Source organism: Emys orbicularis, chromosome 17 (assembly GCF_028017835.1).
Source record: "Emys orbicularis isolate rEmyOrb1 chromosome 17, rEmyOrb1.hap1, whole genome shotgun sequence".
Classification (NCBI taxonomy): Eukaryota; Metazoa; Chordata; order Testudines; family Emydidae; genus Emys; species Emys orbicularis.
Window position 1 is genome coordinate 16,540,831 of NC_088699.1, and position 15,349 is coordinate 16,556,179.

The window sequence follows — 15,349 nt, forward strand, 5'->3', positions numbered from 1 at the left end:
CATTGCAATGTTTTCTAGTGCAGGTGGCCTATCCTGGTTTGACCAGTATCTTTATCTCCCTTCTAACGTGATGAAAAAGTGGGACTGTTACCACCTTACTACTACTTCATAAGGGCATGTGTGGTTTACCAACACATCAAGTCAACCGTGTTTTTCAGGAATTTCCCGTGAGAACCAGTAGCCTCGACTCTGTTTAGATTAGGGACACTGTGCTCTGTATGCCCAGTGTTAGCCCAGATACACTGTCCTAAGTGGGGAAGATTGTACCGCTTTTATTTCCATCTGTATTTTTGCAAATTCATGTGAAAAAAGCTGCCACCTTGGGCCAATGTAGAAAGAGCCGAAAGCTCCATTTCTTAGCTCCCTACCTGTCCTGGGCCACATGATCTGCCACCTTAGAGGCCAGATTTGAAAACCCACCTCTGTTTGGTTTCTGTTTGAAGCTGTGCAAACAGTGGGGAGGGAAAATCCGGGGTTGGATTTTCTAGAATACATGCACACAGTTGTGTGACTGCATGTACAGTTACTACAGTTGCATGCACAATCACCACAATTGTACGTACAAATTAGGTGCAGTGTGCAAAGTTTGAATAGTGGTGCACCTGCAGGATGCAACCAGGATGGAGTTTGGCTTGGATCGGTTCCTCAACAGGGCAGAAAATCAGCAGTCCATGTGATAATCTCAGCTAATATAAATCTGTGACGGGGAGTTTTTTTTAAAATTCTGTCCTTTATTGTTTGCATTACAGTTCCCATTACATCACCAGACACTTATTACACTGCCCTGACTTTTGACCTGTAAAAGCTCAAAGAGCAGATTCAGGGTTTTTTTAAAAAAACTAATTACTTCAGCCTTTCACAGTTGACACAACCCATTTACAACCCACAGGCCGTATGTGTACAGAGTAAAAGTAAACATTATTCCAGATAGCAAAGGTCAAATTGTTGTATACATTTGGCTTATTTTCTTGAACATTAACTACACTGATAAGATAAGCCAATAAAACACCATTTTAAAGTCAATACTGTTAGCTTTGCCCTGCATTCCTGGTTGTCATTGTGGGTCCAGGTGCATGCTTTCTGTATGTGGCAAAAGATGTGGAGTGCTTCTGATTGCAAAGGCAGCTATTTCTTCAAGACCCTTTAAATTATACATTGTACTACCAGCGTAGACCTGCTGGCCATTTGCAGCCATGCAATCGCAGTGATTCTGCAGGCAATTTCCTCATCTAAAAGTCTCTCTCCACTTGCCCCCTCAAACCACCTTGAGGCTTTGTTTTCTTGGCCAGGATTAATTCAGCTGTTTACGCTCCCCACCCAGAGAGGTCTACTGATCGCTCGTGCTGGCCAGCATAAGTCAGTGTTCTCTCATTTTCCTTGCAACGTTTTCTTTCATAACATTGTCCAGAGCCCCTTTTCAACCAAAGAAAATAGTTCCATTTGGCTCCTCAAAACTCTCTGCCAAGCTGCATTATCGCAAGTTAGCCCTTACTGCGCCACAGGAAAGCTTACCAAGTTGACTCAGCTCCAGAGGCCTGGGCATCCAGCACTGAGTCTCCTGGCTTGAGATGGCCTTTGATTGGCAAGGCCTCACCTTGATTCCCAGCCCTACTTCTCTCACTTTAACTCCACCCTTTGATAGCTTGCAGGGGCTTTGAGGCCTGGAGACTGATTGCCTCTGAGGTCCTCCAACTGTGCAAACACTCGGAATGGCTGTTGTTTTGGACAGCTATCCGAGTCCCACATCAGCTCCAATCGACTACAGGGATTCTTCAGTCCCAAGGAAAGATCCCTCTCTAAAGGCTTGCCAAAATATTTGTTGTTCTCCTCAAGAGCACCTCTCATCCTCAGTCAGTTCTTTTTATTTGGTGGAGTCTGCCAGAGCTATTAAGTTGAAATAGGAAAAAAAAGCAGCTAATTCCTTCCATCCCTTCCCTCCTCTTCCTGATTTATGAAACAACTGCCTAATCCTACTGTCACCTCCTGGCTCTGCAGGGGCAGCCTACCTAGGGAGAATCATCTCCCCTCTCCGCCTGCCGAAGGCTGGAAAGGTCTTTAGCAGTTGTTACCCCATGTTCTGAGTTGCTTTGAAGCTTGTCTGTGTGAGTAAAGCTCTGAGTTTGTTCCTTGGAAACAAGCCTTTATAAGGGGGAGATTTGGACCCCACTCTCCATTATGTCGACGGCCCTCCTCTCCCTAGATCGAGCATTTGCACCGGCCTGGCCAGGCACCGCTGCGTGTAGATGATGTTTCTCAAGGATTAAATTGCATCTTGTGTCCTCTCCCAACTGCCCCCCTCCTCCCTTCAAGGTCTCTCGGTATCTGTGCACCTGGCAGAAATGAGAACGTTTTAGAACAGCGGGTTGTTCCTTGTTCGACCTTGCTCCTTTTTCTCCCCCACGTACCATAGTGGGAGAAAACTTGGTCATTTGAATTGTTAATACGTGGCTGAATGTCTGTGTATAGATATTAATAGAAAATCAACTCGTATCTCTTCCCATTAGCTGTAGAATCTGACATGACTGGGAGTATTTGTCCAGTCCCTGGAATTAAAGAGCCTGAGGAGAAAATCACACTGGGAAGGGGTGATAAGGCTTAAAAGTGCTCTCTAAGCCCTGGCATGTAAGGGGTTACAAGTAGAACCCAAGTGCCCTGCCTATCCCTTCGATGATCTAGGGTGAGGCTAGGAAAGCCAAAGGAGCACCTGCTGTAGGGGCAGCTGCCAGGGGAAAGGACGTACCCTCTACCCTCCCAGCCTGCTGACAGTTGTTACCAGGTGCTGTAAATGGCTCTGCTTCGTGGTGTTAAAGCCAGTGCCGAGGAAGGGGCCTTGAACAGAACTATAGCTGGGGTTTTATTTTGCCTTCCCTAGCCGGTTTATCTACCTACCGATGGGCTTGTTACAACTATAAAACTTGTGCAGGCAAATGAAGCTCTTGCAGGCCAGGTGAGAGGTTAAAAAGGCTACACTGATGGAAACCTGGATGCCCGGGGGGGGCAGACTGTTCAAACTGGGACTGTTCATACTCCTGGCCAGTAGAAAAATTTAGCCTGGCTCTTCAGTTGATTGGCATAGCTTCAGTGGACTTCTTCATTTTTAAGCCAAGAGATAGACAAAATGCATGTCCTCAAAGCCCCCTGGCCAAAATTGGGGCTGGCTCTGTCTTCTTGTGATTCTGCCTTGCACAGAAAACCGCCTGATGTGAATTTTACTTGCAACAAATCTTGGGGAATTGATGGTTCATTTTTACCTCTGACAATTAGCCTGGCAACGATCTATTTGCATTTTCATAACAATGAAGCACTTTCTTGAAGGAGGTGTAAAGGAAAACATCCCACTACAGATCTTGCCTGTGACCCACCTAGGGTTAAACTAAGGACATGTCTACACTGCAGTTGCTGCTGTTATTGCAGCTTGGGTATGTCTATGTAAGGCAATCGCCCCCTGTGACTGTAGTGCAGACATACCCCGAATCGGTGGGATTGGGCAAGAAAATCTACAGGGTGGCGTTTTCAAAGGCGCCAAGGGAGTTGGGGACTCCACTCCCATTTGTTTTCGTGCATTTCATGAAATGCAGATCTTTCGCCTTGCTGATAGTTGAGCAGTGATCATAAACTAACCTGAAACAGTAGAATCAACACTTTGGCTGTATCTTAAGTTAACCATGGTGGCACAGAAACTCATCTTATTTCTGTGCAAGGATAATGGGACCCTTCCATAACAGGGTATTGACCTGGATGAACACTTTGCTTCCAGATCAAAGTTACAAACAGGGGTAGAGGTAGTAGAGCATCCAGTGTCAACAGGAGAAATAAACACTTTCACAACTGCTGGTCCGGAGCGAAAACCAAATAGTACAGCGCCCTTCCAAGACTAGACAACACATCTGATCATTCAAGGGGCAGCATGAAGAGGAGGGAAGAGGTTTTGAGTTAGGATTTAAAATGACAAGTGCTCTTTTTTAAAAAAAAAAAAAAAAAAAAAAAAAAAAAAAAGAGGAAAAAACCCTGATGGAAGGGAAGGGAGTTGGGAGAACAGCATTAAATGTCAGAGTGCAAATTTTAAACCAAGGACACAGATGGATGGAAAGCTGAGAGCATGAAAATGGTGCAAAGCAAAACCATTAGCCATGCTGCATGGTTCTGGGCTGATTTAAAGAGGATTTTGGAAGAGCAGCGTAGACAACATTGCAGAAATCGAGGTGTCCTTTTGTTGTAACCAAAGGAAGAAACTCACCTCACCATCAGTAGGGGAGTAGCATTTCCTTGAAAGGATATTGGGGAAAGCCAGAAAGTTTCAAAAGACTATAGCAGGTTTCTCATCCTTCCCCACTCCCCCCTCTTTTACCCACTAATTTCATTGCAACCTAATTCCAGTCCCGCTCTCCCCAGCTCTAAACAAGCAGTGCAAGGCCCACTCTGGCCGTTATCCTCCAGTTCTAGACAAGATATTTAATATTTCACTAGTTCCCCTCCTAAAAAAATACGGTGAAGGCCTCAAAGATACATGTACTGCTCACCAAAGCACCCACCTGTTCCTATACGTTACCCTCATTTTCTCTTCCCTCTAGTGTTTGCCATCTCTCAGGGCTGGTCCACACTAACCCCCCAGTTCGAACTAAGATACGCAACTTCAGCTACGTGAATAACGTAGCTGAAGTCGAAGTATCTTAGTTCAAACTACAAGGTACTTACAGCGGGTCCACACGCGGCAGGCAGGCTCCCCCGTCGACTCCGCGTACTCCTCTCACGGAGCAGGAGTACCGGTGTCGACGGCGAGCACTTCCGGGATCGATTTATCGCGTCTAGACAAGACGCGATAAATCGATCCCAGAAGATCGATTGCTTACCGCCAAACCCGGAGGTAAGTATAGACGTACCCTCATTTTCTCATGTGTTAGCTTAGGGCTCGATCCTGTAAGATACCCTGTGCAACTTCACCGGGCTCCCCATAGGTTTAAGGATCCGTCAGCACCGGACTGGGCCTTTAGAGCGCAAACACTTTGAGACAGGGACATTGTCTCTTTCCGTGCCCGTAAAGCCCCATGCCTCTCTGTGGTGAGAGAGAAGCAATAAAACCTCTGCTAAGGCCCTCTTGGAAATGTACCCACATTTATGTCTCCGTGCCCTTTCCAGCTCTTCTGTGAAAGTTGTATCGTTAGCTGCCTGAAGTGAGGCACAGACCATGATGTTGCTGGTGGGACTACACCCCCCTTTGGCCAGACGTGATGTAGGAACATTGACCGAGTTGTCAGCTGCATTCCCCTTAGGTGGCCATCACTTTTCTCTTTTCTTTCTCTCTCCCATTCCTCTGTGTTGGCTGGTGCTATCAGCATCTGCTCCTCCATCTGGCAGAGCCAAGAAGCATGTGGTGAGAAGGAGAGTTGTCTGCAGCTGCCAGTGGAGTCACTGTTGATTGCCGAGAGGAAGTGCTTTTAAAAAAACAGAGCGGCCAACGCGCTCTTCTCCTTGCCAGTTGACTGTGTCACTGCTGGGAAAGACTCATGAGGGGATGTGGGGGCAACCAACCTGGAACCTAAGCAAAACCGAGTTACTTCTTTTCCTGGGACTTCCTCAGCCCCAGTACAATGTGCAACCCCGCTATCTACTGCCTAGTCATTTGTGAGCAGTGTTGAGAGCCAGCTATCCCATGCTATCAGGCTGTAACACATAGGACAAAGCAGTTTGTTACTAAGACCACTAAAAACCAGACTAAGAATGTAAGATGGAAACATCTGTTTTGTATTAACTGTGGAGCTCAAGTATCCTGCCCAAGGTAAATACGATGTTCCCCGTGGTTCACGTTAGCTTTGTGTGCTGCCTCCTTTAACTAGCCCCTCTCTCCACAGTCGCCCTTCAGTGGCTTTTACTGGAAACATTCCCTCTCTCTTTGGTTTTCCACAGGTACCCGAAGAAAATATAAATGGCGTAATCAACGCACTCCAAGTCAGTCAAGCTGAAAAGCATTAGACATCTTCTGAGCTGGTTGCAGATGCTTTTTTATTATTATTCCTTTTCTCACAGTATTTCTTGAAAAATCTGACTCCGGAGAGAGAGATTGAGGTGTCATGAAAAGAGACTGTGAACTGATGAGCAGAAGCAGCTCCAACAAGCTTTTTTTTTTTTTTTTCCCCCTTTCTTTCTTTCTTAAAAGTGGGAGGGCGGGGAGTGTTCTGATGGTTTCCTGACATTAGACTCCAAAGCAAAATGCTTTCCTGCTTTTTTGGTGTGAAAGGAATTGCAGGTAGAGATGCAGCCTCTCACTGAAATGCAGAGGGATAGACCGATTGCATACACAGTAGCTTTAGGGAGAGCTTCAAAACAACACCTGAGGGGGAAGAGCTGCTTTTTTAGCAGAGAGCATGAAAAGCATAAATGAAAGAAATGTGGAATTAAAAGGAAAACAAAATGTTGAACTGTATTGATCTTTCTACTAGCATCAGACTATATAAAAATGGTAACAATCCCTTATGATCTATGTTCCGATTGGATACTATTTTCCTTCACAATTCAATGTTGTGAGAGGGTGGGAAATAAACTATTTTTTTTTCTTCTGCAATTCAGAATTGGCTGCACAGAGAACATTGCAGCATGGTTCTTTATTAAGGGCTGTCTTCTGCCGATCTGTACTTCGGGGGCCTCTGTGTGCTGTTGAAGTTATGTATATTAGCTCCATTTTCCACAGTCCCCCAACATCCTCTTGCTACAACATTGTGTCCAGGCATCCTTCCAAGCCCAAGAAAGTTTGCCATTCTCTGATGTCTGTTATCTCATGCCATCCCTTCCCTTTTCCCCAATCCCTAAACTCTTAACATGTAGGGATTGAGGATGGTTGTCATGAGTCCCACTTGGTTAACCAGCCTAGTAGATGCAAGTGATGTACGCTCAAATCCACTCCCTTCCATTCCTACTGAGCCACTCTCGCTCCCCTGATGCTTTCCACCACAGCTCTATTCACAAGGGTAAGGAAGCATCTGAAAGTCCTGAGCTCATGGCTTTCTCAAATCAGGTCTCCTCATGGAGGCAACATTGGTTTTATCAGTGTAGCTCAGGGCTCTGTTGCCTTTCTACCACTCACGTCCTTCTACGGCCAAGGCTCTTGGTGAATGTGTTGCCATCCAGCAAAACGGTTGGCCAAGAGCGCTGTGCTTTTGCCCTAAGCAGGGGATGTTGATACCCATGCCCTTGGGGTCCTATTTATTTCACCTGCTACGTAATTTCTTTGGTGAAACATGGTTCTGGCTTGGTTTGGTTTGGCTGCGAAGCTAGGTTCCAACCCAGTGGGAGTCTTTTCATTGACTTAGTGGCTTTGAAGCAGGACCTCAGGGCTTTGTATTTAGAAAAGGGACCGAGTTCTACAGAAATGTGCTGAAACATTGACCTGGTTCCTTATCCCTGTGTTACCAGCTCTTTTAGAGGAAAGTGATGTTGGTCTTTAATAGGCAGCCCTATGGCCTGCAATCCCGCCGGGAGCTGCTTACATTTTGACAGCCCCTTGCAAGAGAAGCGATGAGCCAGTGGGAACGAAGCTCAGTAGCCCAACATTTTACCTGGTGCCATATGCATCTTCTTCAGCCCACTTCAGAACTGACCCGCGGTCAGGACGGGGGTAAAGCCGATGGTGAGCGTAGAGCAGGGAGGGCAAGTATCACACAGGAGTCTGCAATGAATGCACCTGAAATGCCGTATGTCCGCAACAATCTGCTCTCTGGTGAGACGCAGGATCTGTGAGGAGGAAGGCCACATTCAGAGATCTTGTTTTATAGGTGGGAAACTGAATTTCCTTTGCATCTTTTAACCTGTTTTACCTCTCCCCACACACTTTTTTTTTTTAATTAAGAAATTGTGGATTCTGTAGCATTAGTGAGGATTTACAATCCCAATGTAACTTCAGAGAGAACCACCTACACAGACCTGCATCTTGCAGATTTTCTCCAGGCATCTGTTCCCAACCAGTACATATGATATGTATATATATATATATTCATACGTGTGTGTACAGACATAGATACACACACGCTGCTTACTTGTGTCATTCAGATTACACAAGGTTTGGGGAGGACTAGGTATTAAGAGCATGATGTTTGGTTTATCAGAAAGCTCACTCTAGCCCTGATGTTGCAGTGCCTACAAAGTTAATGGAGGATCCTTTGGGGATTTTTTTAATCAATCTGTTAAACAGTTAATGGAACTAGAGCATCTTTAGGCAATAACATGGATATCTTTCCTTTTTAGACCCTAATTCAGTCCACCATCCCTATTTCGTTAAGCGCTTCACTTTAAACACCTGCTTACATTCCACTGACTTAAGCACATGTTCAAGGTTAAGCACGTACTTAAGTGCTTCACTGAACTGGGGCCTTGAAAAGAACATTTTGGTTTCCCTTTAGGCAGCTTTTCAACTGCCCCATGGAGAACTATGGTAACTCTAGACTTGGGGGTTAATGTTAATTACAGTTAAGACACCCTGTGTCTCTGGATATTTGCTCAAAAAGCTGCTTTCCTCATGCTCTTTTGCAGCATATACACAAACATGGTCTCAAGTTGTGTAGTGTGATTTTTTTTGATTTTTTTTTTTTAAATATCCCACCTACTGAAGGACTAAAATTGCTATACAAAACTGTTCTATGCCTAAAGAGCCCTTATGTCAAACCACAAGACCCAACTGAAGTCTGGCTGAGCTGTTGGAAGGTTATGGGGTTTGATTAGTTGCTTTTCACAGTACAGCTGCTGTAGGGGTTTCATCCATTGGGAAAGTGGATGTGTCCCTTTGTGGGACTATGGTTTTATTTAGCAATGCACAGAGTCCTTGAATGAGATCCAAACTGCCATGTACTACTTGTCATCCAAGGTTTTTGAGCAGTAGAGCTGCAGACTTTTTTGCAATGTTGTGGGTCTAGAAAATTTTGCTTATCAAGGGTATTAGCTATTGGAAACTATTATTAATTAGTTTACGCACTGGAGAGCAATTACATTTGTTACCCTCTCCGTGTGATATTGCTGCTTCCTAAGGACGAAGACGTTTATATGAAGGGATTACTTGAAATGAGCAGCAACTTTACTGAGCCTTAACAGAAAGAAAAATAATGATCTTGTTATAATTGTTATTTACTCTGTACACTCAGGCTATTCTAGATGACTATTTTTTTTCGAGGGAGAGGGCCTTACGTTTATGATGTTTACGGATGTCTCTGGTGTGCTTTAAAACTCTCTTCACAAGGCAGGTCGATATGCTGTCATAAAAACGTTAGCCTGGAAAAGTCACATGGTGTGCTATGACATTGAGTGAAGCATCTCTAAAATTGCCATAGGATTAGCTGTTTTTTCCCCTCTCTTTTTGTCTTTGTAACCCCAGAAAACGTCGATTGTTTTGGACAACTGTCTGGATAATTTGACGTGATAGCTAAGGAGCCTTTGAAGGGCCAGTGCAATAGGCAAGTTGCACCCTGATGATGAGAACTAAACTGTAATTTCCAGCTTGGGGAATCAGACCTGTGCTAACTCGGATCAAGTTAATATGCTAAAATTAGCCGTGTAGCCAAGGTGGTGCAAGTGGCAGGACGGGCTTGCCACCAGAGAATGTATCTAGGATTTCCGACGGGATCTTACTAAAGGCAGCCAGCCTGTCTGCTGCTTGTGCAGCTTCACTGCTCTTTGTAGCATGTTAGCTTGACCAGCGCTAAAGTGGGTACATCAAGCCAAGCTGGAAACAACACTTCCAGCACCAGTATAGACATACCCTAAGAAACTAATAAAACAACCAGGTTTGGTGCCAGGATGGCGCCTTGAACACCCTAGAACTAGTTCAAGATGTGAATGGGATCTTCATGGCTTCAGCATATCTCCCTAATTGGCTTGAACCAGGACCTCAGATCCAAATTTGGGGAGAGTTCAGATTGGGATCCTGTTCTGGCCCATCTCTAGCTGGTACAAGGGCTGTGTGTTGCTCGTATGTTACAACAGCTATTAACTCTGCAGGCTACGCTTGCTGGGTGGGGTGGCGACAGGAGGGGGATCCCCTAACCTAAAGCAACATGTCAGAGCTTTGTTTAAAGAAAACCAAACCCTTCACAAAACCCTTTCTTTTAGCACCTGAGGAAATCCAAGTGGATGTACCTTCCTCTCAGTGCTGACTCCAAACTACACCGCGTACTCCAGTGCTGTGAGCTTTGAAGCCCTGCTGCAAACCCCTTTTCCCTCCAGCATTGCAGAACGCTCCTGCAAGGGGCAGAGCAAGGAAATCCAAGACACTCTGAACATGCTCAGGATGAGTGGAGTCGCAGCAGTGGGGTAAGGAAAGGAATCCTTTCCTAGGTGTGATCTGGATTGCCACAGCCATTTGGCCCTGCTGCCGCCCCTGCAGTCTTTAGCACCTGATTTTGTGCAAAAAACATATTTTTTTAAGGGTTGGGTTTGTTTGTTTTTTAAAGCCTTGTAACAGTTGCGTCTCTGTAAGGATCAGTGGAATTGCACTATTCCTTTAACATTACATATATGAGGGAAGAGTGGGAGAAAAGCGTGTAAGAGTGATTCTGTATTCCTTCAGGCATTCTGCATAAATAAAACCATGGCTCTGCCTTTAACCCGCCAGGGTTGAACCTAACTGCGTGAGGCGCTCTCTGACCCTTTTGCTGTAGAGTTTTATTCATCTGTGGTTGCTGATCCAGTTGGGTTTTTGAAACTTACATGCATGGAATCCTCTTCATTTCCTCCTCTCCTGCTCCCATGTTGGTTCCATTGCACAAAAATTCAACCACCACCAAAATGTTTATGCGCATCTGTTTCTAAAAGGGGGCAAGGGAGAAGCAGTTCTCGGTCTCCTTCCTTATTTCTCGGAGGCCTTTGTTTTCTTAGTTACACACATCAGAGGTTTATATTTCTATGTAGCAATGACTAATTTTTGTCATTTTTCTATTGGATTTCAGCTGCAGATTCCTTTTTGCTGTGCAAGTGTGCGAGTGTTTGTGTGTACGGTCATATAAATGTAGCGTGTTTACAGAGAAATACTAGTATGTATCTATTGTACACATATATAAATACCTGTGTTTTCTGTTTTTATGGGTATATACTATACATAGCATATATACTTGAGCAATATAGGTTAATATATACGGTGTGAATGTGTGTATATTCTAGATACACACTTAGCGTGTCTATATGTAATAAGTACTGTATGCACACACATATTCACCATATATTTTTAATTCAAGTATATAGGCAATATGAATATTTAGATATGCTATCTGGATTTCTCAAACATTTTAAAAAAAGAGAGAAGCAGCTAATGAAGCAGTGGCTTTTTTCACTTGTCGCCAGTAGGCAGAGCCCTTTAAAAATGTCCAGAGCAAAGTATCTGCAGGCTGATCTTGGTTTTGTCAGTTACAGAAATACTTCTTTCCTTTTCAGTTTGCTGCCTTGGGTGGAAAGCTTTCTAGAAAAAAATGTGTGGTTTGTTTTAATTGCTGCATTGAATTGCTTTAACAAGTAAAACGTGAAAGTTGTGTTTCAAAGTGCCTGTTCAAACCCCAGAGGTCCATGTGGCGTAGAATAGGGCGTCCATCCAATTGTGTGAAGAAGTGCAGAACTGGGATTTTGATTTTATTTTTATCTTTTGGCGTTCATAAACAATTTTTGTTTTAAGCAACCAAGCAGCTTTCTAACTTCAGACTGTAGGAGGAGCACAGTCTGGAAAGCTGTGAATGAAAACTTGTGAAAACCTGCTTCCTTTTGAGCCTGTGTTGACTAAAAAGTCAGCTAGTTCAGTGTGAAATTCTCACAGCACTCTCTGGGCTAGTGCACATATGTTTCTTTGCTGGTGCTTGGGGTTTTCTAACTGGATTTTATCATGAAGGGGTTGAGCTTTTTAGAAATAGGCAATTTTGGGGAGATCTGGCTGCTGCTGATTTAATGGCATAACAACAAGTTGCTGCTAATGGAGGTGTTGCTACTTATTAGAACCTTAGTATTTATTGCCCTGATTGAAGGTTTAAATCAATGCATAATTTTATAACCGGTCCAAGTAGGAGGAGGGTTTTTTAAAAATAAGAATGAAGAATCTGGATGTGGTATTTGAAAGTTTGTTGTTCTTGCATCTCATAATCAGAATCGCCTGACTCCCTGGAGTGGTGTTTGTAAGAACCCAGATGGGAAAGGTACTTTACCAAAGACATCAACTAGTTTTATTTTCTTGCTTCTGTAAGCAGATCCTGTCTAAACCACTTTAAGCTACCGACATTTGTCTGCCCCATAAGTGCATAATTGGACATCTTTTTCGAGGTTTGGACGTCTTTCTTTTTGCATCCCTTAAGAAACAGGTTTGGTTTTTGAATAATTCTGGATTGTTGGTGTCTAACTCAAGATTGTTATGGGATTATCGACTCTTTTCCTTCCTGTGGAGAGGTTTAGTTCAAGTCTCCTATTTTGTATGGGACTTTGAGGTTGTGGAATCTGTGGTAGGCCTTGTTAGGATTAGGAGCATCTTAATGGAAATGTGGTTTCAAGAGAGTGATTCTCAGGCAGCTACTTCTAATGTATGTTTTTTTTTTTTTTTTTAGTTTCCCTCCCAGTTTAGTCTGACTATTCCCAGGGGCAGCCAGAGACTGTTGTTGAACAGAGATGAATTGGGCCTTCTCTGTAACAAAGAACGTGCTGATGTCAGACCCTGCCGAGGGGGTGCAAGTGAAGTCTAGCAGTAATTTACTCTTTAGGACCTGCCATACAAAACACACGGGGCTCTTCGAGGCACATTATAGAAGAGAAGTGTTACTGGAAGTGAGGATCCCTGGAGCCAGTGAAACCATCCTGGAGTCATTAATCAGGTTCAGTTTATCTAGAATCTTAGATTTTATTTTCTTGGCTCTTCAAGGACCATAAGGGTGTCAAGTAGGGCAGCCTGAGCACGTTGTCTCTGCAGCATGCGTTTGCTAGATAGTCACTTGGAGAGCCACCACAAACCTGGGGTCAGATTCTGATACCGTAAAACAGTCACGTTCTCGTTACTCCTCAACTCATATTAATAATTGAGTAGTGCCATTGAAGCCAAGGAAACTATTTGTGGAGTAAAGCGCTAATCAGCGTGAGTTATCAGCATCTGGCCCTGAAAAATGTACCATTTTTGGCGTCTTAAATCTTCCATAATACACAGGCATTTTTTGCTCCTACAGATGTAGATGACATCAAGGAGCCAGATTTTCAGCTGGTGTTAATTGATAGAGCACCATTGACTTCAGTGTCGACCTGGCAACTTACGCCAGCTTGGGGGCCTGACCTGGGATCTTCCTAGTCCTTTTGGAACCCTCACGTCAGTGGCAGTAGTTTCACACGCAGGGCCTGGCCCCGCACTCTCCCCAAGATAAATCAGAAGTGAATGGAGCTGCCGGTGTAAACCCATTGCAGGTGAGAGTAGAATTGGGCCCTTCACTCAATAACCAGAACGAAAGCATGTACTGGATGGTTTTAGGTCAGGCAGTGTGTGTGTGTGGGGGGGGACCCCTGTGGGTGATAAATGGTGTCAAGGTTTTGTTTCTGACTCTACAAGGCAGGTGACAGATCTGGGCATCAGGGTTTTGCTTCTGTCTGTGCAGGGCAGGTGAGGGCTCCTGGCATCAGGATGAGAGGCATTGTTGAGGAGCAAACATGGAAGATTGGTCCCTGTTGCGAGTGAGGGTGTCTCAGAGTTTGCAACAAGGAGAGGTGAGGTGAGATGCAAAACTGAATGACGCAAAAGAAATTAATTTTGTTTTTATTAATCTTGCAAAAAGAACAAATACGTCTTTTGTTTAGTCACAAATCGAAGCTGAATTGCATTTTTTTAAGACAACTTTCCCCCCCCCCCCAGCCCAGTGGAGACCCCAGTCAGAATCAGGTTGTTTTGTCTCTCAGAGCCAGCCTTGAGGAGAGAGAGTTAGCCCACCCAAAAGTGGAAATATTCAGTAAATCGTTCTAATGCTGCAACCTCTTTCCCAGGAAAAGCCTCAGAGCATCTCTGAGGTAAGATCTGGGTCACAAACTCCGGTGCCTGCACAGAGCTTATTGCAGGATCAGGGCCTTAGTTAATAGCGTTACCTCAGTAGTCTTCTGACCAAAGTAGAGTGGGGGGTTGGCACACTAGTTTAGGTCGTGGGACTTGAGGGGGAGGAGAGAGAGCTCCCCCAGATTAATTTGTTTTCTATCTGGTTGCCCCCACTCTCTTTATCAGGTGGGGTATTTTTTTTGAGGGACGACCCCATCCCTCCTGCCTGTGCATTGTATCTTTCTGAAAAGCAGAACCTTAAAAACAGAGTGAAGAAGGCAGAGATGTAGCAAGTAACATCTCATGCTCTGTAGGCCGTGGTTTCAAGAGCGCCTCATTCAACAGCTTAGCAATGTTATGGGAATGATGGAAAATATATGTTGGGGGGGAGGGGGGGGGCGTTGCCCTGCTAGCCACTGGTGATTGTGGGGGAAATCATAGACCAGCCGAGTCCAAACTTCAGCAGCTGTCTCACAAGCAAAAATGTCTCCTAGAAGAATTCATTGAAGGACAAGAAGTCATTTTCTGGAGGAGCTTTTTTTTTATTATTATTCTTTATGGTAAGCAGCTTAAGGTATCTCACTTAGCTGTTATAGTGCAATCTATAAATGTTGGAATGGATGAAACTTTTATTACCCACCAGATAGTAAAATCCAGTACTTCTTTTGCCAAATACAATTGTGTGTGTGTGTATGCACGCATATGTACTGGCTGAGATTTATAAAGCTACCTAAGAAATATGGATGCCCACTTCCCATCTCTGCATGCATATATGCCTCTATAATGTGTCCATTATACAGACATCTATGTACATGAATTAATAGAAATCGAGCATACAGATCCCTTAGACAGCTTTGCACTTCTCAGGCAGGATGTAAACGTATATGCACATGCATATGTGTGGGAGATTCTTTCCATTATTCAGTCCTGTATTCCTGTGGACTGATGCTAAACTAAGAATCTAGTATTTTTAAATGATCTCTGCTTTACTCTTTCCCATACACCTTCTTCCCCCCCCCCCCCCCCCAAATCTAATCTTCACTTGGCTCAGCTTAGTTTAAACCAATAAACATGTGTGCAGTATGTATGCTAATAGCCTTAAGTCAGCCCCACTAGACTGTATGCCAATAGAACTGGCCATTTCCCTGTATCCAGAAAGATGATGATGGGCTCTGATCCCATGCTGCTGAAGTCCACAGGAATTTTGCCATTGAGTTTGATAGCTCCCTAAGCTAGAACTGAGTTGCTGCTTGCCGGTAGTGACTGGAGAACCCGAGCTGAAACCACAGGGAAGAGAGTTGGAAGCTGATGAGAGGGTCGGGGCCAAAAGGAGGCAGC

General features: G+C 44.4%; 1 protein-coding gene across 2 annotated transcripts in view; it reads left to right on the forward strand.

Annotated features, from left to right (window-relative positions):
* Positions 1–13,224, forward strand: part of CASTOR2 (cytosolic arginine sensor for mTORC1 subunit 2) — a 172,091-nt gene extending 158,867 nt beyond the window's left edge. Inside the window, exons 9-10 of one of the 2 annotated variants that reach the window (XR_010562228.1) lie at positions 10,090–10,290; positions 13,164–13,224. Coding sequence is in view for 1 of the 2 variants with exons in the window: in XM_065418115.1 (XP_065274187.1) it covers positions 5,905–5,970 (66 nt within the window). In the remaining variant the exon portion in view is untranslated. Of the gene's footprint in view, positions 1–5,904; positions 6,472–10,089; positions 10,291–13,163 lie in introns of those variants that run through there. The other variant, XM_065418115.1, reaches the window with a different exon arrangement.
* The last annotated feature ends 2,125 nt before the right edge of the window (positions 13,225–15,349 follow it).